This window comes from Aricia agestis, chromosome 7, assembly GCF_905147365.1.
Source record: "Aricia agestis chromosome 7, ilAriAges1.1, whole genome shotgun sequence".
In the NCBI taxonomy this organism is placed as follows: domain Eukaryota; kingdom Metazoa; phylum Arthropoda; class Insecta; order Lepidoptera; family Lycaenidae; genus Aricia; species Aricia agestis.
In genome coordinates, this window is record NC_056412.1 from 15,152,774 (window position 1) to 15,175,894 (window position 23,121).

General features: G+C 36.3%; 1 protein-coding gene across 1 annotated transcript in view; it reads left to right on the forward strand.

Moving 5' to 3' along the window:
- The window catches only part of LOC121729098, a 29,164-nt gene extending 15,440 nt beyond the window's left edge, over positions 1-13,724 (forward strand). Inside the window, exons 11-21 of the mRNA XM_042117486.1 lie at positions 812-945; positions 2,216-2,286; positions 3,180-3,301; positions 3,946-4,076; positions 5,056-5,168; positions 8,378-8,494; positions 8,961-9,239; positions 9,639-9,795; positions 10,343-10,555; positions 11,908-12,079; positions 13,531-13,724. Of these exons, the coding sequence (XP_041973420.1) occupies positions 812-945; positions 2,216-2,286; positions 3,180-3,301; positions 3,946-4,076; positions 5,056-5,168; positions 8,378-8,494; positions 8,961-9,239; positions 9,639-9,795; positions 10,343-10,555; positions 11,908-12,079; positions 13,531-13,682 (1,661 nt within the window). The 3' untranslated portion in view covers positions 13,683-13,724. The remainder of the gene's footprint in view (positions 1-811; positions 946-2,215; positions 2,287-3,179; positions 3,302-3,945; positions 4,077-5,055; positions 5,169-8,377; positions 8,495-8,960; positions 9,240-9,638; positions 9,796-10,342; positions 10,556-11,907; positions 12,080-13,530) is intronic.
- Positions 13,725-23,121: the final 9,397 nt, after the last annotated feature.

The window sequence follows — 23,121 nt, forward strand, 5'->3', positions numbered from 1 at the left end:
CATGGGCGACGGAAGTTGCTTTCCATCAGGTGACCCGTTTGCTCGTTTAACCCCTTATTTCATAAAAAAAAAAAACCACGTCAGTCTAGTCCCGTGCTAAGTACCTAAAGAACTTGTGTTACGGGTACCAGACAACGGAAGTACAGGGTGCAATTAAACCTTCCTGCCAAATTTTTTCCAGGACTTAGGTATCATCATATGGCCTTTACACTCGCGCTTCGTCCCTCGCCTGGTGACTCGCCTCGTCCCTCGTGCGAGGCTCGTGTTAATCGATGGTTAATAAGTTGCCTGTTTACACTCGCGTGCCGAGTTCAGTTGTCTTTGAGCTAGCAGGAATAGAGGACGTCGAAGTTTTAGCAGCAACAAGTTTTTACACTCGTAAATGGATGCCAAAAATGTTTCCATAGCATCGTAATACAACCACACTGGCTTGTAAATATCATCTTCTCCTGCGCCGGATCTTACTTATTGTTTTTTGCGCCGGAGTAGCTGGCGGCCATGTAGCCATGAGAGGATTTTTCTTATTTTTTAATTCTGTTTGAGATCTTCCCATTACTTCGGACAATCTCGCCCATGCATCGCTAACTTTTTGGCTGTTCTTGTGGCATTTATGTTTAGGGTCCCAAATTATTCGTTCTTTTTTAAATAGTTCTATGAACTTAAATGTTTCGTCTTGCGACCAATTCATTATACGATGCGTTTTTGTTTTTGCGCATAATTAAAACTAAACACAACCTGCGCGGCACGATATAATCACGGCCAGAATAAAGCGGGAGGGCGAATGTAAACACCCACTCACGTGCGACGTGAGGTACTTTGACTCGTGCGGGTCGTGCCCCAAAAACCGCTCCGGACGTGAGCGCCGCGAGGGACGAGACGAGGGACGAGGCGAGCCACAAGCGTCTGTTCACACTCGCACCTTCGCCTCGCGACTCGTACGCGAATGTAAATGAGCTATTAGGAGAGTTTATTAAACCAAAAATATATTTAATATTTTTATTATTATTATATTATGATACACATATTTAATACACATACATGACCCAGGACCTTTGAAAACTTTTTGTTCCGTCGGCGGGATTCGAACCCGCGACCCCCGGCTTGAGCTACCAACAGCCCACCAACTGAGCCACAGAGGTCACCAATCGTATAGTAATTATTCTCTCAGTTTTAGTCGTATTATACTTTCATAGAGCGAATAATAAGAAAAAAAATGTTTCAAAAATTCATTTTTCTAGATTAAAATAGGTAAATAAAATATCATTTAGCCATGCAAAAAAGGCTTTAGAAAACAATTTGGCCCAGTAAACGTGCCAAAAACGATTATATATTCACGAGTTAAATTTATTTGTAACGGCGGACTTAGTATAATCCCTTTTTCACAGAAAATTAATACTTTTACAATACCAAAACAATATTGTATTACTGTGGCTAAGCATTGGCTACGACTCGTACCAAATCTGAAAGATATGAAAAAATAATCTATAATGCCAAAGATAAGATAATGAAGATTTTTTAAATTCACAAACTCTTAAAAAACATTATAAAAATTTAATTATGAGTACTCTGAAAAAGTTAAATTAACTATTACACGAGTAATTTTAACTTTTATGAAGATTAACGTTAGTTTACATAACTCCCAATCACACATTCATTTCACAATCAAAACATCTATTTTTCATACAAAAAAAAAATATATGGCAAAACAACGATTGCCGGGACAGCTAGTATAAAGATAAAAATCCATATACCTACTAATATTATAAATGTGAAAGTGTATGATATGATATTATCTTTATTTAAATAATAATAAAAAAATCTAAAATCTTTATTAGAATATATATAAATATGCCAGCAAGATAGACGGTTAGATAACCGGCTTTATTTACAAGCAGAGTAATTGACCTTTGACCTCTACTATAACCACAGTCCACAGCGTAATAAAGATGCTATACTTAACAGCTATAAGTATATCGCACGATAAAAAATACATCAAACATCCTGTTGTTGTATCTAATTATATATCTACAAACACAATCATACGGACGACCAAGGACGTTTGCATTTGGAGTATCGTAGTCAACCAAAACACGCCTGACGACAACTATAACAGCTCTAGTTTATGAGAATTTATGCTGCAAAATAGTGTTAAAGGTGTTGTGTATTAAAATTGATATTATGTGATACTTCAAGATATACCTATATTAAGTGAAAAATTAAAAGTGATATCATGCTGGCGAGACGATTTATCACAAATGTTTTGGCCCAAAAACATTTGGGTTTTAGGTGAGTTTTTGTAATAATGTAATGTTATTGCTTTTATTTTGTTGTTGGTGGTAATATTTATTAAACGATAATTTACTGTTTGTTTTGTAGAGCTTCAGAGTTTATGTACTCTTCCAATGATAGATTATTCTAATAAAATGGAATGTTTTCTGTTTGAAAAACCACAGAATACAATAATATATTAGTACAAGTAGTAATACCTACTACTAACTACGCCAACATTGTACGTCACACTGTCAAGTCTCAACAAATATACAGCTGGCGTTTGTATCTATTAGTAAATAGCAATTACACGCATGCGCGTTGCGATACATGCAGTATTGTTATTTCTACAGGATGTAATAAAACAAAGTCATAATACTTTAGGATGTGTATGTGTTCCTTGTAGAGAGTTTACTGTGAAAGTAGCAGCGCTGAAAGACCAATTTTTTTTCACTTTTGTATGGGGCAACTTGTCACGCTCGGGCGATTGCCCATACAAAAGTGAAAAAAATTTTGGTCTTTCAGCGCTGCTACTTTCACAGTAAACTCTCTACAAGGAGCACATACACACCCTAAATTATTATCACTTAGTTTTGTAACACCCTGTGTAGAGTTCCCTGTGAAAGTAGTAGCGCTTTGAGAGCATTTTTTACGGTTTTATGTGCCGCCCCAGCGTCATTTACGTATTTGCCTACACAAAAGTAAAAAAAAATCACTCTTTTAGCGCTGCTACTTTCACAATAAACTCTATACAGGGAACCCATACACACCCTAAAGTATAATCACGTTGTTTTGTTACTCCCTGTATAGGGGGTACTTTTTTAATGAGTGTTAAACTTTACAGTGAGCCCGTCCTTTTTTCGTGATTCAAATATGTCGTTAGTTAAATAGTTTTAGTAACCGTCTTGCAGGTTTACTTCAGTTAGTGCAACAATAGACAAGAAAGAAACGGAAAATCTAAAGTCATGGAAGGAGATCCCAGGCCCATCATCATTGCCCATCATTGGGCAACTACACCACTTTCTCCCAGGAGGTAGATCTAATATCTATATAGCTACTAAATAATAAATGCGATAATGTGTATATCAGCTGTCTGTTGCTTTTTTTTCAATCAAACCGCTCATCTGATTAAAATAAACGGAAATGATTCAAGCTCGACAAAAGGATTTAGGTAGTAAAAAATATTATATAGTAGACTGAAAACCGTGGTTGAAAATAAACCTTTTTTGGCATGTAATATTACCTAAACATAGAGCAAAGCCTAAACATGACTGCGTTGCGCACCGTAATAACTTATCGAGGCATCGTAATTATATCTTTATTGCTGTGCAGTGGTTGTTATTTGTGATACGTCATACGACGCAGCATGGCAGTTTTGAGGCTTAGGGACCTATCAGACAGAAAGCGATCGCGCGGTCAAACGTTCAAGCGGTCAGTTTTGCGTTCTTTTGTTGTATGTTATGATAGAGGTACTTACACAGGCGGCGTTTTGACCGCGTCAAAATTGTTGAACAGAACAGAACGCTTGAACGCGTGACCGCTCTCTTTCTGATAGGTCCCTTATAGTATAATCTTCATGGAAATATGCACCACTTAAAAATGTCTGATGGGTCTACCTAGGATAGTGTCATAACACTTTCCTGTGTATTATGACTGAACTAAAGTGTAAACTTACAGGAGAGTTCTACAACATGGGTCCAGAGATCGGTGGTATACTATACAAGAAGTACGGACCGATGGTGCGACTGGACAGCATCTTTGGCCTTGAGCCGCTGATCTTCGTGTTGGACGCTGAGACTTCTGCCTATGTATGTACACTTATTAAAGTATCCCTTTTTGAGTGTTGTCAATGTAAATTGTCAATGTTAACTATAATGTACCTACCAGTATGGGTTATGAGTGAGGGCCGGACACATAAACACGATACGACGTCGTGTCGTACCACGATGCGGCGTCGTTTCACGATGCGACGTCGCGTCGTGGGAATCTACGACGAGCGTCGTATAAAACTACATCGCGACATCGTAACACGCCTCGATACACGGCACGACGTCGCGTCGTAAAAACTGACGATGCGTTCTTGTGTCAGTGCCACAGTTGTTATTCAAAATTCAAAGATGACGGACACTATTGAAGTCGATCATTTAATAAGGCTAGTCGATCAGCGTCCCGTACTATGGGACAAAACAGGCAGGGCCAAGGCAGGACGCGTCTAGTGCAGTCCATTTCTCGAAATTAACTGCGACAATTCACCCTGCATTGTATCGACGGCATCGTGCCGGCATCGTGCATAAATTATCCATCTTTTGCGCGTCTAATAACCAAACACTACATAAGAGCCCGCTCCACGAAACTGCCACTAACTAAATTTGAGGGTGTGGGGTAGTGCTTCTGTGTGTGAGTGTGTTAGTCAGGTACAATTATTATCAGTTTTTCTGTGTTTTCGTAGTTAAGGGTTAGCAGCCATTCATTGATTTTACTATATCATAATTACATAATAAGTATATCATAATTCCTACATACATACATTCCTATTTCATGCGCATGCTCAAAAAAAATGTAAGTTCACATTGCAACCTCGTGAGACGTTACAATGCATTTTAAACGAGCCATTTGGAACAGGCAACCCACAATATGGCTGTCAAATCAAAGGGTATGTATCTTCTTGTATAGTATTTTTTTAAAGTTTTTAATAGCTTACATAATATGACTGTATGTTGTCCTCGACTGTGTTAGTATGTTTAAATATTATGGTAGATGTTAATAATAACGTGTTGTTTATTTTAGGTCCTACGAAGCGAGAACTGGCTTCCTGTCCGAGCGGGCTTCAAAATCTTAGAATACTTTAGGAGAGACATCTTGAAAAAAACTATTGATGATGCTACAGGACTTTTAACAGAGTAAGTTCATATAGAATTTGGGTACCCTTATCCACAATTCATTCACAAAAATAACATGAATGTCTGATTGTTATTTACTACTACTTTTGGGATCTAATTAATGTGATTAAAAGTAATTGAAAATGACATGTAATTTTAAAAGTAATTGAAAATTTAATATAATGCTATACTATAATATATCGGCTAGGCATAACTTTCAAATCGTTTGAGAAAATTATCGGGGCAATTGGTGCATGAGTATTGTGGGAATATGATTGGTGGCAATAAAGGAAGGAGGCAATCTTCTTCCAACCGATTGAGGCTGTATACTCCAGGAGCCCATGCCCTGTCGTAATTTCAGACATCACTGTATAATATACCATCGAAGAAATTGATTCCTAGGCTGTTGTCGGATCTACGTCATTTGGTCGGCTTTAAATGCCAATTCAGTAACAAAATGTTAGCTGTGATGGGTCGGCCTTAACGCGACCAAATAACATACGTCCGCCATCTGCCTAGGAATCAACTTTTCTGATAGTATAATATTATGTTACATCCACCTCCGAAACGTGGATAGTGTGATTAAAAATTATGGGGTTTTTTTAGTCCGGGCCATAAAGTTAATATACCTAGCGGAATAGAGAAACTAAGGCCTGAGCAAGAGAGATGTATGAGAGCACTATGAGTAACACTGCGTGGTAAAAAGAGACGTGTGAATTATGATACATGACAGCAGCACTCTTTTTTTGACGTGCAGTCGGCACGTGCCTCACGTTGACAATTTAATGTCATAGAATTCATGTTCAATCATGCTTGTGTAAGTATATACGTACTTACACATATTTTTCACGCAGATGAAAACCAATTTCGGTTTCGTTTGACAGCTCAAGATTGTTGCTCTATTCCGCTAGGTAGATTAACTTTATGGTCCGGACCTACTTGAATGACATGTAATTTTACATCTGGCACGCTCTTCTCAGAATATTTAAAATCGAACACGCTACGTACCTCTTCTTTGCCACGCGCCTTCTTTGCCTTCTTGAACACGCTTTTTGCCTCTTCTTTTTTTCGCTTAAATTGTACATTATAATTAATTATTATATTTTACCAAAGAGTCATATCGAGATAATATAACACAATTTGGTCAAAATTTACCTGAAAAGTGTGTCTGCTTTATTAAGCACATAGTATGTTAACACTCATGTTTAAATACACATAGTATTAATCCTCCCAATCGCTGTATCATGCCTACAGAAACTCCAGTAGCACTAAGTAACAAGGAGTTCTGGTTGTTTCGAAATTCGAGGCACATGAGGGCTGCCAGAGGAAATTAATTTGATTGTCATATCACACATGTTACGAGTACAGCAGAGTTTCAAATTAACAATGATAAGATGTGTATGTGGTATTCCAATATTCTCTTGAGTAATTAAGTTCAGTACATGTAAGTCTATAAAGTACGTGAATACGTGTAGTTTTAAATAACACAACTAGAATATCTTTTTTAAATATTAGGGTCAGGGCACGTGATCTGATCGGAAATTCGTAAAACGGAGTAGACCGCCGGCGCTGGGTAGGCGAGATTTATAGGTTTAGGTTAAGAAAGAACTATTCTCCTATCTAACATGAGACAAAAGTGCAATAATAATTATTATGCTCTTGCTAAATTTTTGTCTTCACTTTTACGGCACTTTTGGAGAACAACCCATTGATGTTCTTCAAAACGTAGCTTTGCTAAACTTTTGATACACAACACACTAACAAAACTAAGTGATAAAACTATAGGGTATGTATGTGTCCCTTATATAGAGTTCACTGTGAAAGTAGCAGCGCTGAAAAAGTTTTTTTTTTTGTGATTTGTATGAGCAAGCGCTCATGCGTCAGCAATTCTACCAGACAAATTTTAAAAAGTTTCTCTTTCAGCGCTACCACTTTCACATTGCACTCAATACATGGGACTCATATACACCCTAAAATATTACAACTTAATTTAGTTACACGTCCTTGGATATTTTAGCGAGTTAACTTAACAAATATTTAGCTTAAGAAAGCAGAAAAATCCTAGGATAAAAAATACAACGATTAACTGTTTTCAATATCAGTCTATTGGAGTGTTAAAAAAATTTCCGCCCGGATAGATCATAATAAATGTACCGTAAAATAAAATTCAACAGTAGCGCCCTGTCACCCAATTCTACTATATTTGTACGAAATAATTACAGCATCGATATTTGTTCAATTCAGATTAACAATATTATGTTAAATTAGGAATTTAACCCTCCGTGTACTAGGTGGGGTGTGACATACCTAACCCCAACAATAAAAGGCAGTTAAATCCGAAAAATTGTTCCTTGTGATTGCAAAATAATAAGTAATATTTTTAAATATCTAATAATGAATTGGTTATGGAAAATAAATTCAATTTTACATTATAAAATAGTAAAATACATTTTATAAGCAAAAGTACAACTTGTCTTCAAACTATAAACTATGAAATCTTTTCTTCAGTACAAAAATTTAATGGCACCTATTACAATCAAATTCTTCTCAATTTCTAAGTGACCAAGATCTATTTCATATTGTTTATTTTAAATTGATATTTTAAATAGGTTAAAACTAGATATACCCCACCTCGTACACGGAGAGTTAAAACAACCTCCGATTCAAAACACTATACTTAATAAATGTAAGGAATCCGAATGCGAAATATTGATGGAATCGATTAAAACCATTGAAAGTAGCTTATAATTTCTTGAAGTTGATAAACCCAAATTTTCGAGCACTTAAAGCAAGGTATTGGTAATAAATTGTAGGTAAGAACACTCTCTATCATGTCAGCTTTCGAACAAAAAAACTAGATCAAAGTCGGTCCACGCGTTTGGATACTACGATCCCACAGACAGATTACACCCACTGACAGTAAGACTGACAGACCTGTCTAAATCATAATACTCCTCTTTTCCGTAGGGGGTAAAAATAACATTCTCTCAATCAAACGTTAAAAGACTGATTTTTGAGCTTTGAATGATCATAACAAGTTTGACTTTGGTTTTACATTCATGAATACCTATTTGTTATTAATATATTACACCGAGGCTTCATCAAAACAATATCGAAGCTGCCTTAATGTCAGCGAAGTGAAATATCGTAATCGGGGTACTTAATTATGGTTGTTGACAGGGTTGAATAGCCATAAAACCCATGATAAGTAAATTTTAATGATTTTTCAGCCATGGGGAGCCTTGGAAGAAATTTCGATCGACAGTTAACCCTATATTGTTACACAACAAAATTCTGAAAATTTACTCCCCGACTCTCGAAGAAATCGCGGACGACATGATTGCCAGGTAACTGTACTTTTTTACTTTAGATGCAACTGTAGTGAAATCATTAACTAAGCCATTTATTGCACAACAACTTTGCATGTGACATTAATGCAATCTGCAAGTATAGTGTAAAACTTGCACTCCTCCTTTTTTAAAGTCGGTTAAAAAAAGTATCTAAGATTTTGACCAGGGATGTAAGGTATCATCATGCCAAATTTCATTGAAATCCGTCCAGCGGATTCAGAGATTAGCCTGTACAAACAGACAAACAGACAAACAGACAAACAGACAAACCGACAAACAGACAGAGAAACAAAAATTTCAAAAACAGTTAAAATATGTTCTATTACTCTTCTACTATGCCCCTGACTCGTTTTTTCAAGTTTATTTTCAATGTACAAAAAATTTACCTCTACGATTTTATATAAGTATAGATAGAAGATATAGATAGATAGATTTACTACAACTACATAGTTTTTTATTTCAGGATGAGATCAAAACGTAACAAAGACAATATTTTAGACTGTAAATTCGATGAGGAAATGAACCTCTGGTCCTTCGAGTCCATAGCTCTGATCGCTTTGGGCAGCAGACTCAACAGTTTCGACTCCAACCTACCAGAAGATTCTCCGGTGAAGAGACTGATCAACAATGTCCATGGACTCATGGACTCGTTTCTGAAGTTGGACTTCCGGCCAAGCCCCTGGAAATACATTTCCACGCCGACATATAGAAGAGCGATAAAACTACTATACGAACAGATGGAGTATGTATATTTTTATTATTATTTATGAGGAATTGATTCTTAGGCAAATGACGGACCTACGTGATTTCATCGGGTTATATCAAGCCCAGCTTCACTTGACACTATCTAACCAAAAGATGTAGGTTGAATTAATACGAATAATAATTATAGACTGTCTTTTGAATCATCCAAAGAAATGAAGTGAATATAAATACGAATGTCCTAGAGACTTAAACACAAATAATATCATCTAGTCTTGTCTGGGAGTAATGTAATTAGTAATTACAGTGTCACTGACAATTACTGACCCTCAACCAGATTCCAAGTAAGCAGTATAAATTGTACACAGTAGATTATATTCGTACTAGACTAGTAGAGTGACTAGACTAGATAATTTATTTACTATGGAAAATGTTTCAGACTCAACAGCTACTTCATTAACAGGGCTATGAAAGAATTAAAAGAGAGAAATAACACAGAAAGTGATGAGAGAGGTGTGCTAGAGAAGTTAATGGAAATAGATGAAAATATTGCTATTAGTATGGCCAGTGACATGTTGTTTGCTGGTATCGATACGGTGAGATTAAATTTCTTTCTTCATAGAAATAAATACAATCCATTTCAATTGGAATTTGCAGAAAAGCCGCGAACGGAGTAGGTGTATAATGTGTATCATCTTGTACAGAAAATAAAGTTCAATTTTAATGGCGCAATAACAAATGTGATGCTTATTCCGCCTTGTGCATGCGCCTCATCAGGTTGCTCTATATCCATTTGATAATAAGTTCAGCTGTGACTATGTCCGATTGCGCCGAAAATAAAATATTTTCTTAGTTACCTAGCTACCTACAGTTTCAGTTAAGGCTATCTGTTGTCTCAATCATCAACCATTAATAATAAAGTTAATTGCTTGTTGATTCAAGCAATAATTATATCTTTGATAATATTCTTCTTCGGTTCATTCCGTTTCGTGTCTTCTACAAAAGCTTCAAAACTGTAAAACCAACGACTTTACAATTTCACAAGAAAACCCTTTTGTAGTTTAATAGGAAACTGAATTCAACAAAAAAAGCTGCATTTAGATGGTTGAATTTTATTACAGAACTATCATCACATTGTTTCAGACTGCCACCACAATCACTGCTGCTCTATATTTACTGGCCAATAATCCAGAAAAACAGAGTAAGCTACGTTCAGAAATACACTCGGATGATGAGAAAAGAACGTACACAAAAGCTTGCATAAAGGAAACCTTGAGAATGATGCCAGTAGTCTCTGGCAACCTGAGAAAGTCAACCAAAGAATACAACCTAATGGGGTACAGAATACCAAAAGATGTAAGTCACTAAATACTCAATAATTACTTCAAAACTCTTCCAAAGAACTAAGAATATTCCTAATAATTTTACGAATTCATATTAGACGATTTACCGTACCTTCTGACTTTGGAAATAAGTTAACGTACGTGTGTAAAAAACTTCTCAATCGAATCTTACGATATATTTCTTACGTTCCCTAATCGGTACTCAATCAAATAACATTCGCTAATTTGTACAGGAAAGTTAGAAAACAAACATGTATGGAAATTAACCTAGCGCATCGCAACTCGCCTTCACTATCGAAATTAGCGAATGCTACTTGACTATATCCAAGTGCAATTTACTAGTGTATGGATTTTACTCAACGTTTTAACACTACCATGTACTATCGGAAAAATACTTTAAGGTGTGTACGTGTTCCTTGTAGAGAGTTCACTGTGAAAGTAGCAGCGCTGCAAGAACAAATTTTTTTTTCACTTTTGTATGGGTAAACTCGTGACGCTCGGGCCCTTGCCCATACAAAAGTGAAAAAAAAAATTCGTCTTTTAGAGCTGCTACTTTCAAAGTGAAGTCTCTACAAGGAACACGTACAGACCCTAAAGTATTATCACTTATTTTTGTTACACACTGTATATATATACCGATTTTCCTGAAATTTGGCATAGAGATACTTTGAGTCCCGAAGACGAACATAGGATACATAATTATTTTTGTCCCGGAAAAGTGTACGGTTTTATGATTTGCGCGTAAACTATTCAATTCTAAATTTTAGTATTGAGATACTTTAAGTCTCGGGAAAGGACAAGGGATACTTTTTGTCCTGGAAAATTTACGGTTCCCGCACAATGAACTTTTATGATTTTCGCCAAAACTATTTTGATGAAATGGGCAAAATACTTTAAATGGCAAAACAACGTTTGTCGGGACAGCTAGTTATTCATAAAACTAAAAATAAAGTTAATGGCGGGCCTACTTTATTTACTTTAATTGTTTAAATTAAGTAAATAAAGTAGGTCATACGTGGGAGAGCCATGCTTCGGCACGAATGGGCCGGCTCGACCGGAGAAATACCACGTTCTCACACAAAACCGGCGTGAAACAGCGCTTGCGCTGTGTTTCGCCGAGTGAGTGAGTTTACCGGAGGCCCAATCCCCTACCCTATTCCCTTCCCTACCCTCCCCTATTACCCTGTTCCCTCTTCAAAGGCCGGCAACGCACTTGCAGCTCTTCTGATGTTGCAATTGTCCATGGGCGACGGAAGTTGCTTTCCATCAGGTGACCCGTTTGCTCGTTTGCCCCCTTATTTCATAAAAAAAAGGAACGGCAGCCGCCTGTGAATTTCTCTGATTTCGACCGTTTATCTTCTTCAGATGAATTTGACCTTCGGTCATCAGTTCTTCAGCGTCTCAGAGGAGCACTTTAAGAGGCCAAACGAGTTTATACCGGAGAGATGGACAACGGACAAGAGTGATCCGCTCCACTACGCAAATGCGCACCCCTTCGCATACAGTCCTTTCGGATTTGGAGTCAGGAGTTGCATTGGTAAGGATTTTTGGGATAGTTCTTCTTATAGGCTTGGTAATTTAAACGCATCTTCAAGGTTTTTAAGCGCGAAAGATAGCTGGACGGACAAATACCTACAACGTGGGGTCAGAAGTTGCGTTGGTAAGGATTTTTGGGAATGGTTCAACGTGAACGGAACATGACGTCTTTAAGGTTTTTGGAATAATTATGCAGATGCACGACTAGACCAGTCCGACTAGTCACTAGACCTTAAGGACCCTGGCGTGACTTGGCAAAACACACTTACGTTGTGTTTTTCCAAGTGATTGAGGCTATCGAAACCCCCCAAAAGGAGGTTGGGTAATATAAGAATCAAGAACACAAAATATGTGCAACACTAGATGAGGGAGTTTTTTTTTATTATATAAGGGGGGCAAACGAGCAAACGGGTCACCTGATGGAAAGCAACTTCCGTCGCCCATGGACACTCGCAGCATCAGAAGAGCTGCAAGTGCGTTGCCGGCCTTTTAAGCGGGAATAGGGTAATAGGGGAGGGTGGGGAAGGGAAGAGAAGGGAATAGGGGAGGGTAGGGAAGGGAATAGGGTAGGGGATTGGGCCTCCGGTAAACTCACTCACTCGGCGAAATACAGCGCAAGCGCTGTTTCACGCCGGTTTTCTGTGAGAACGTGGTATTTCTCCGGTCAAGCCGGCCCATTCGTGCCGAAGCATGGCTCTCCCACGTATAGTCTTCTCAACATCATCACACTACTTTTAATACAGCTGAGACTGCTCTGGTATTGCAACAGAGTTTATGGCTAGCGACAATCGACTTCACCTGAATCATCATTAGGGATCCTTTAGTGATCTAACGACCTGAAAAACAACTATCTTTTAAGCAGCACAGAGCGCAGAATGGTTCAGCGAAATTCCACATTACAAACTTTTCATATCCGTTTCTTTTATGTAAACGTGTGACTTATCTTATCGTTACTGAAGAGTGAAGTGATAATGTTATCTTAAGAGACTAATTAGTAATTACTGTGTTTTCAGTCATCCGTACTAATATTACAAATGTAAAAGTGTTTGTCTCTCTATTTCTTTCGCTTCTATAGATAGAAAATTTTATAGAGATACCTACTTTTAGACATAATGTGCGGTTTATATAAATGCGAAAGTGGGTCTTTCTGTCTCTTAAATAAATAAATATAAACGTTTATTCAGTAATTTGAACATTACACAAAGTACCTACATCTTCATGCTTAAACCGCTTAACTGATTTTGATGAAATTTTATATGGATATACTTTGAGTGCCGGAAAAGGACGTAGGATACTTTTTATTCATGAAAAATTTACAATTCTCGCGTGATAACCTATAACAGATAACTGATTTCTTTTGACTGACCGAATTTCTGTGCAACGGAGTTATGGGTATCAAGTAGCCTAATATAATATATTTATTATATATTAATTATTATATTTTGTCCGCAGGTCGTAGAATAGCTGAGCTGGAACTCGAGATATTCCTGGCCAAACTGATAAAGAATTTCGAGGTGGGCTGGTTCGGACCACCTCCGAAGATCAGACCTGCCACCATCAACTACATCGCTGGACCCTATAATTTCACCTTCAAGGATGTCTAAATAATGTATAACACTGCTCTCTGTAAGATAATATAACTTTATTACAATGATAATATACATTTTGTTAATTCATTACTAAGTATTTATTTAGCTACTGCATAGCTTTTATCGCGCGATTTGAGCACGGTGATCGAATCAAAATATAACCTAACACTCGTCTAACGTCGTTTCAATTAGATAAACTTCGGAAACTTCGGCACGGTGTTTGTGTGCGTGCGATTAGACTCGGCGTATACGTGTAGACTAGCTGCTAACTGTAATAGCTTTACCGCGGCACTCCTTGAGTGCCACACGTATTATTTTTTTTTGTATTGTTTGTATTTCATGGTCATCTTGTTACAAGGAACTGGTTTCGCGCTGTATTTACTTAAATTAAATTAAACGAATACTTTTACCAAAATATATGAATATATTTGTAAATAAACTCAATCAAATTGTTACAAACATCCTTGGAAACAAACAAACTCTGGGACATATTTTAGCAATTTAGAACAGCTAAGCTAAAACCAGATGAAACATGATAATTTGGTTAGGGAACTAATTGTCTTGCGAGCTTAATAATATAAAATTTACTGGTTTCTTTTTGTTAAAATTAATAACTTTAGCCGTTATGATTTAAAGTAATTGAAGTAAGTAAATATTATAAGAACAATATTTTAGTAATAACTAATAATATTATTGAATATCACAATGTGATGTTAGCTCTATTAATATTCTGCCAACAAAATTTATGCAGGGAATTTGATATTAGGCGCAGCGGCGAGGGAGCAGCCATTTGCCGTATTATGTTGCAATTTGAAGGCTGGTATTGAAATTTCATAGCGGTACTAAATTGTGTTTATCTGCACATGGTCTGCCCGGGAATTTGCCTATAAATTCATCGCTTAAACAAACTACTAGCGAGCTTAACTGTGGCTTAACTGGCCAGCCTTGCGCCAAACGCTAATATTTCATCGACTTATAGCGATAAAATAGCCATAAAGTGCAGCAAAATATTGCTATTTCCAATTGCATTTTTAATTTCACTTTAGATGAAATACGGCTTTGACATTGCAGAGTCAACGATCAGCAGCACGCTAAACTTGGTGACCATAGAAGAGTTTCTTTCTACGGCGTTTTCTTCTAAGAAACAGAAGAATGAAGAAATATTTTTTGTCCTTAATGTCTATCACTAATATATTATATTATATATTTTAGAGATAAAGGCACACTTTGGATGTTTAATTCTTTCATGGCAGGAAACCCTTCATATGGTGGTTTCTACTACTTTTTTATTTACTAGCTCACATTTTCACATCAATTTGTATTCTGTAAAAGGACCTCAGGTTTTTTCCGTAGTCTCCCTTGACACCTATTGCAACGCGAGGTTTCCCAAACTTGGTTCTACGGAAGTCTAATCGTTTCACTAATAGAAATACTTATGCAGTACATAAATATTAGTGATGCAACGGAAGTGCCTTAGTGGAACCAGAAACGGAAACAGATGTCAAAAGTAAATTTTTGCAGAAACAGAAACGGATACAGAAACGGAAGTGTAAATAATATGAAAAAAAAACAAATGTACAAAATATATAATTCTTTAATAAGTATCAAATACACCAAATCTAGATTGGAAATAGATATATTAGAAATCTATTAAGAATCTTATAGAAAACAATATTACAACTTTGCAACTGAACATATTTTTATTAATATTCAAAATTTAGTAGTGGCAAGTTATATTTTATAAAAAGTAATTTGGCCGCCGTCGGTTGTAAACTTCCGTTTAAATCTCCGTTATAAAAGTTGCGGAAACAGAAGCAGAAACGGATGTTGAAAATCGCGCGGAACTTCCGCACTTGCGGAAACAGAAACAGAGATCCGTTGCGTCACTAATAACTATTCATTTAAATTAATCATGCGAAGTTTTCAAAGCCACACAAAGACGGGTAACTAGCAGTTATTAGCCGTATACATATTCTCAATTAGTAAGGTGGTAATAGTATTGTACTGTAAAATATATTTACATAGCTTTCTTATGCTTTAAATACATTTGTGAGGATATTGAACTACCCAGATATGTAACACTTAGCGCATTTTACAGGCTACACCTCCCCACATATTGGGGTTCCATTGTTTAAAAAGTTTGGGAGCCCCAGGCATAGAAAACCAAACTAGAACCGAAGCCCGAACACGAATAAATAAAAGATGCGTCCGGACGGACTGTTTTACTCGTTTTTGAGCGACCATACCATTTGAATTGTTAATGTTATTGGACTCCGACTACTGCAAGCTTTATCTAAAGACTGAGAATAAACCTAAGGTAGGTAATTGGTACACGTATTTCCGTAAGGTGATATATTTATATGCAGGTTGTAACGAAACTAAGTGATAATACTTTAGGGTGTGTATGGGTCCCCTCTATAGACTTCAATGTGAAAGTAGCATCGCTAAAAGAGCAACTTTTTTCATCTTTGTATGGAAAAATTCATGACGGGCGCTTGCCGAAACAAATCACAAAAAAAATTTTGCTTTTTTCATCGCTGCTACTTTCACAGTAAACTCTATATAAGGAACACATACACATCCTAAAGTATTATCACTTAGTTTTGTTACACCTTGTAGACTGTTAGAATAATTTTGATCCCCATTTGCATTGAACCGTTTTAAAGATGTTAAGCCTTTTTAAATAATAGACATGGATATTACACTGTTTGATATAATTAATACTAACAATATGCGCAAAGCTCGGGAAGAACAAAAGAAGAACGTGCAATATAAAATTTTGGTAGGACGAAGTCGAAGAGTAAGTGGGCCGCGTCCGCTCCCGGATACAAACTATTGGTAGATCAGCAATAATAATAACGGTTGTTATTGTAGGATATTAATACATATAATACACATGTGCCGATTGGTCCCTCCCACCCTCCAGTCTCAGCGAGCATTCTTAAGGTTTCGCAGGCCGTAGCTTACTTCCATAAAATAATCGGAATTCAATAATCACACTTATCATGTAACGTCAACCGATATCTCCATTAGTCGATCTAATACGATGTTTTATCGTACGACGCTGTTGACTTTGCCAAGGGCGGCCTAGCCCTAAGTGGCGGCACGCGAAACCACAAATATTGAACTTGGCCAGACATTACCTCTAGGGGTGGGTTCACACGGAGACGCGGCAAAGCGCAGTATAGATGCGACGCAATGCGACGTGCGTCATGTTTGAGATACTCAAATTTGGACATTATTTAACGGGTCCTAAGCTATCAGCCTCACGAGATATAGTCCTCGGTAACTATGGATGAGGAAATATACGTGTACGCGCCTTCTTTTAATTTCCACTATTAGTCTGTAGACACGCCTATTTAATATAGAAGAGCTACTATGTTTTGGAATATGGCTTTACTGGAAATTCTTACTCTAACAACAAAACCTGTTCTCATTTAGCAAATAAAGTTTAATTTTAGCCAACATAATGAAAACGCAGCGATGCTCTGCGTCGCTCTATCCACTGACCCTTGCCATTATTAAAAACCTATGTTTATCGTCCCTGAACTTTGTCGATGCTAACAACATCTTTTTATAGAGAAAAAGGCAAAGGCCGTATCGTGCGCTGCTACACATAGTAGCTCCATCCGTATACGATAAATATTTACGCAGTATTCAAGGTTCTCCGTCTTTTTCTGTCATGTGATGTTTCCAATGTGCTAGACAGAGATAAACAGACCTTGTAGATAGTATTTAAAACGAAACTTCGAAATATTAGACCCAATTTTAGTTTGATATGATATGTCCAACGTATATATATGATACATACGTTGGATTTGTACCTCTATTCTGCTATTTTTAATCTAACATTCAGTTTGGGCCTAGTCCATATCCTATTTATGCAGGAAAAACCCTAAATCTCCAGCAAAAAATCGTTTAACGACACATTTAAGGAGCTTTGACAAATCGTTGCATTTAACGTTTGTTTGTGCTTACCATTCTGTGATTGTACCATATAAAAACAGCATTGAAACTGAATCGAAGCTGTATTCATGTTAACTTAAAATCGTAGAATAGCGACACTAAACTGCTGAATTTATATAACAGCGGCTTTCAGTAATACCATTGCAATTTAAAAGAAAGTACGGATCTACACGAAGATTTGTGTTCACCTCGCTTCGGATTCCAATTCTTTGCGTTTTCTTCAAGAAAATCCTGGTATTATAAATTATAATACATTCTCACATTTTTGTACAGAAATTTCTTAAGAATTCCGCATAAAATATTACTCGCTTATCATGTCAGATTTAGCAAATAGCGGAATTTTACACAAAAATTAAAAAAAATCGTTGACGCAGTCCTCTCATTTCAAAATAAATTATCTCTGTCATGGCGGATCAACTGGATTGCGCTACAATCCTGCATCGCGCATTCAAAGTTTTCTTAAAACGGCGGTATATAATATAATAAGTATTATATACAACAGCTGAAATGAGATGACCGATCATAATATCAACCTCGCTCGGTAGGAAGATCTTCCTTCGTAGCAGCCATTCACATCTCACATGATGATCCCTTACTAATAGAAACACAGCATGGGTTGCTTTTTCTGACACATCTGAAACATTACATAAAGGACTGGGTCAATTCAGACCGTAACGTGACGAGGCAAGGCGAGGCGCGGCGCGGCATAAATTTGCATGGACTTGACATATTTCCATTGCGCGAGGCGACAGGCCAATCTGTCAATTCAGTACAAATATAGAAATGCATCTACATCTGAATCAACCCTTAAGGTGGCTTTCGGATCTTTGTCGCGAGCGACCGAGACCGACGAAAATTCAAACGAAATGCCACTTTATGACATAGGCGATAGGTTTCATTTTACTCTGCCTACTAGCTTTTACGCCGCCGCCGGCGGCAGCGTGGGTCGCCACCAAAATGTCAGTAGAAAATGACACTTATATTCTATGTCATAAAGTAGCATTTTATTTGAATTTTCACCGGTCGCGGTCGCTCGCGGCTAAGATCCGAAAGCCATCTTTAGTCTAATACAATCTACCGAGTTCTGCAGGAACTTTAATATTTTTATTACAAAGGAAAATATGGTATATAAGATGTATAATTTTAATAGGATCTATCAAGATTTCAATATAAAATTAGGGTTTAACAGTGTTTCATAACAAAATCTCATCTTATATTCATTTAATATTTTCGGTCGCGAAATTTTCCATTCAGAAAATCTGCTCACAGCGTACAGTGGAAATTGTACTATTATATTTATCCGGGATCATCGCGTGGCAAAATAAATTCGATTCTGAAATCCGCGACGAGGATTACATAAGCTATTTCTCTAAAGTATAGAATGTCCGTACGAAACGTAATAGCGTTTAGTGGGATAGGCTTTCGCGTGCTGCAATAGGCTTCAATTTCATTTGTGTAAAAGTATTTTTAAATATTTAGAGAAGAAGATGGCTTAATGCCTGGCCGGGATCTCCACGTTACAGTCCGCCAAATGCTTGGACTATTGAGTAATTTTTTTTAAGAGCCTATGCTGTCCCACTGCTGGGCAAAGGCCTCCCCCAAAGTCTTCCAATTCGCTCGATCCAACGCCATAGGACAGCCTGGCTCGTATTTGTCTAGGTCATCGCGCCATCTTTTTCGAGGCCGGCCATTAAGTAAAATATTTTTTAATTTTTAAGCAGCTTCACATTAAATTAGAGCGCTTAACTTAAACGTTAATTTTCACATATTACAGTTTACGTTATGCGTTCTTCTGTTGAAAATCTCATTAACACAGTCAACAATATAGTGTAATCGTCGGCCTGTAGCTTGCAATCATTTTAATCGGGGTTGAACTACGCTCACCACTCAACTTAATAGATTGTATTGGCAACTTTTAATTAAATGCAAAGATTTATGTTCAGCGTACTCACAAGTTATGTTTAATTAATACAAACACAAGTTAAGTACGATAATAATTGAAAACTGGAAATGTTTCAAGAAGTGTGTTTCTTGAAACTATGGGTTTTATTAACGACGTGTATATTATGTCATAAACAATTAATGATACCCAAAACTTAGTTGCAACGAATTTGCCAAAGACTCAAGGTGTTTACATATTGTTATACGTTTGTACGTCAAAATTGGATCCATGGTTAAAACGTGATGGACAAATGGATAGATTAATTTAAATAAAGTGAATAGGATTTTTCAATTTACGAGTATAATAAGTTACAAGTACCTCATGAAAACTTCTGAAGACCTGGTATACAGATTCACTACAAGATGGTTTGCAACACCTGAACTTGAGATTTATAACGTGGTCGACACTGATGGTTGCCGACACCTGCAAACCAGATCCGACTTGGAATTACTTTTCAACTTCTAATTTATTAACTACATTTGCATAATGCGATCCCGAGGAGTTTTAAGCTATTGGAATATTAAATTAATGAAAATACTTTCTTTGTTCTACGCTTTATTAAGCATTGTTAGACTCAACCCTTTTATGGAGAATTTTTGTAAAAGTGAAATTTATATTATTGTTTTGTTTCAATAGGTATATTATAAAGAATATCAGATTATAATATTCTACTAGACAATAGACATACATAATAACTACAGCGACTGTAGCAAAGTCCAATAATATTCAACGAATAAATTTACTCCAAAGAAGAAGATCCTTTTAAATGTATTTTCCAGTAATGCTAGCACGGCGACCAGCGGAAATGCGAAAGTATGGACAAACTGTGGAAATAAACCCAAGGTGCCGTTCCGATCTTTTTTCGTTCCAAAAAATTCAATTAAAATGCCACTTTATGACAGACTATAGTCACAAACTGCGGAGATAAACTTAAGGTGCCGTTCCGATCTTTTTTAGTTCCGAATAATTCAATTAAAAAGCCACTTTATGACAGACTATAGTTCTAAAAATTCAAATCATATCCTACATTATGACAAATACTATAGTGTGTCATAAAGTGGCATTTTAATTAAATTTTTCGGAACGAAAAAAGATCGGAACGGCACCTTACATTTATTTCCACAGTTTGTCCATACTTTCGCATTTCCGCTGGTCGCCGTGCTAACACTACAGTTGGATAATAAATGGAATTAAGAAAGAAAGCGACAAAAAATCGCTACGGACAATAAGTAAGTGCTACGCCGTAGCAAGCCCGTAGAAGCTGCTACGAAAAGTAGACGCTACGTAATGACTATTAGCTTTGTCCACATTGTGCCTTTTTCTGCGGGACTAAAATGGTCGCTTAGTTGAATCATACAATGAATCATTTACGATTCATTTTTAAACTTCTCTTAACGTGCAATTCATTTAATGATTCATACTAAGCAATTCATTTGTTTGACATTTTTCTATGAAAAGTCGTAAAAATCAGAATCATCAAATGTATAAACGTCATCTTTGATCTTAGAACGTTCACAAAATGCAAAATTCTCCCAAAGATGTCGCAGATCTGTTTCTGTAATCTGCGACATCTTTGGGAGAATTTTGCATTTTGTGAACGTGTTTTAAAAATATTCTACTAGATGGTGCATTTATTTATTGTATTTTTTATTTGTTAGGCTAATTTGATACACTCAACGCCATCTATCGTTCAGATGAGAACTAAAAACTGCAGACACGCTGTTTTTTTATGGGATTCAAGAGTCTTATCTATAATTGGTCTGTGGTGTGATGGTAGTGATGATGATGATGATGAATGTAATTTACATAGTAGTATAATAATATGCTTTCTTTGTAAAATAACGCCGGAACCCCCAAACTTGTATCTATAAGGAATCCGGAGTTCTCTTAGTATCTTCGGAACCATAGCATACCTTGGTGCAAAATCTTACTTTTTGGTAGCATATGCTTAGGATACTTCTCTTTAAATCAAAATTATGTTTCCATATAATTAATAATTTTAAGTATCGGTTAAATTTTCATATTGTTATATGGGTATAGATGCCCTTGCGGCAGTAACGTTACGAAAATATAACGATATTTGAAGATTATGGTGAAATTATTAAACAACATTTTGTTTTTAGTTATAAAATTATTTTAATGAACAAATATACAATAAATATACAGTTTAATACATAAAATATAATAATTATATCAAATATTTCGTGGATCATTCATAAAATCATAAATAAATGTAGAAAAAAAAACCGGTCATGTTCGTTTTTATGTTTTTCAGAATGGCAATACAGTTTCAATTATGAATCTGCTAATGAATTGAATTGCCGTTGACGTAGGACGTTATTTTACAAAATTAGATGAATCACCGACGATATTGCGGTTGATATTGAACATCACGCGCCTTTATTCTAATTGTCGAATAAATTGTTGAACAAATTTAAAGCGTGTACGATTTATTATATACGAGAATTAAATCGTGCACGATACAAATAAATACAATTGATCGTCTAGGGGCCGGCTTAAGAAACCTACCTGGAAGTTCATTACTTAGGGTAAATTCACATTGCAACGTTGTCGCGAGCCACTGTGTGTGTTTTTATTATAATAAGTGTGCACCCACATAATATGGGCTCTCCACTGTTAACCATTTATGCATCATTCCACAAAAAAATACGTATTGAGTTTAAATACGTTTTTGTTGTGTTACTCCACAAATACTTAACAGCGACCATTTTACGTCTCAGGTATTATAAAAAGCGTGAGGGTGGAGGGAGGAACCAAATTTTGTGATACGTAATATGTAGATGACCCCTAATAAACAAGAAATTAATTTTATCTTGCTACGTTCATTTGTTTTAAATTATTCAATTTACTTTGGATGCTCAAGAAATGCCAGAAATTGCAGTGCACGATGAATTCTATGAATTACGCTACGAGATATTTACCAGAAGAGCGGACATATTTTCGTTCTGGATGAATTCACCAAATTATTGAGATTACTTAAATAAATGAAAGCGAATTCCATAAACGTGGCAACCCCTCATCAGTTTTACAGCAATAGGAAACGGAAAATAGAAAAAAGTTATAAGAGTACCAATTTTCTTGAGAGAGTTCAATTTTACCCAACCAAAGCCAAATGGAGAAAAACAATAACGAATCTTTAAGTTAGGCGTCTATTCGAAATTGTTAAATAAAATAATAATCACTTATATTATTAATGGTTTGATAAACCTTTTAACTGAATCAAAAAGTTTATTTTTAAGTCAAACAGTCTGCAAACAAGACACTATTTAAGTTTTAAAATACTTAACGAAATTACCTGCTTTTTAAGACCTAGTACATGCACGTACGAAAGCTCTCGAGCTTAATATTTTAAGGCTAAGCTAGAAGTCTCGCCGTGTCCCTAAGGGCACAGAACATGAGACCTCCAGTAAAAGCTACATAAACAATACTCCTCCCTAAGGCCCTTAAAGTATTAATGGTATTATTTTTAGGTACAAATTACTAAAAGCTTATTTTAAGCCCATTTAAACTCCCACCTAGCTTACC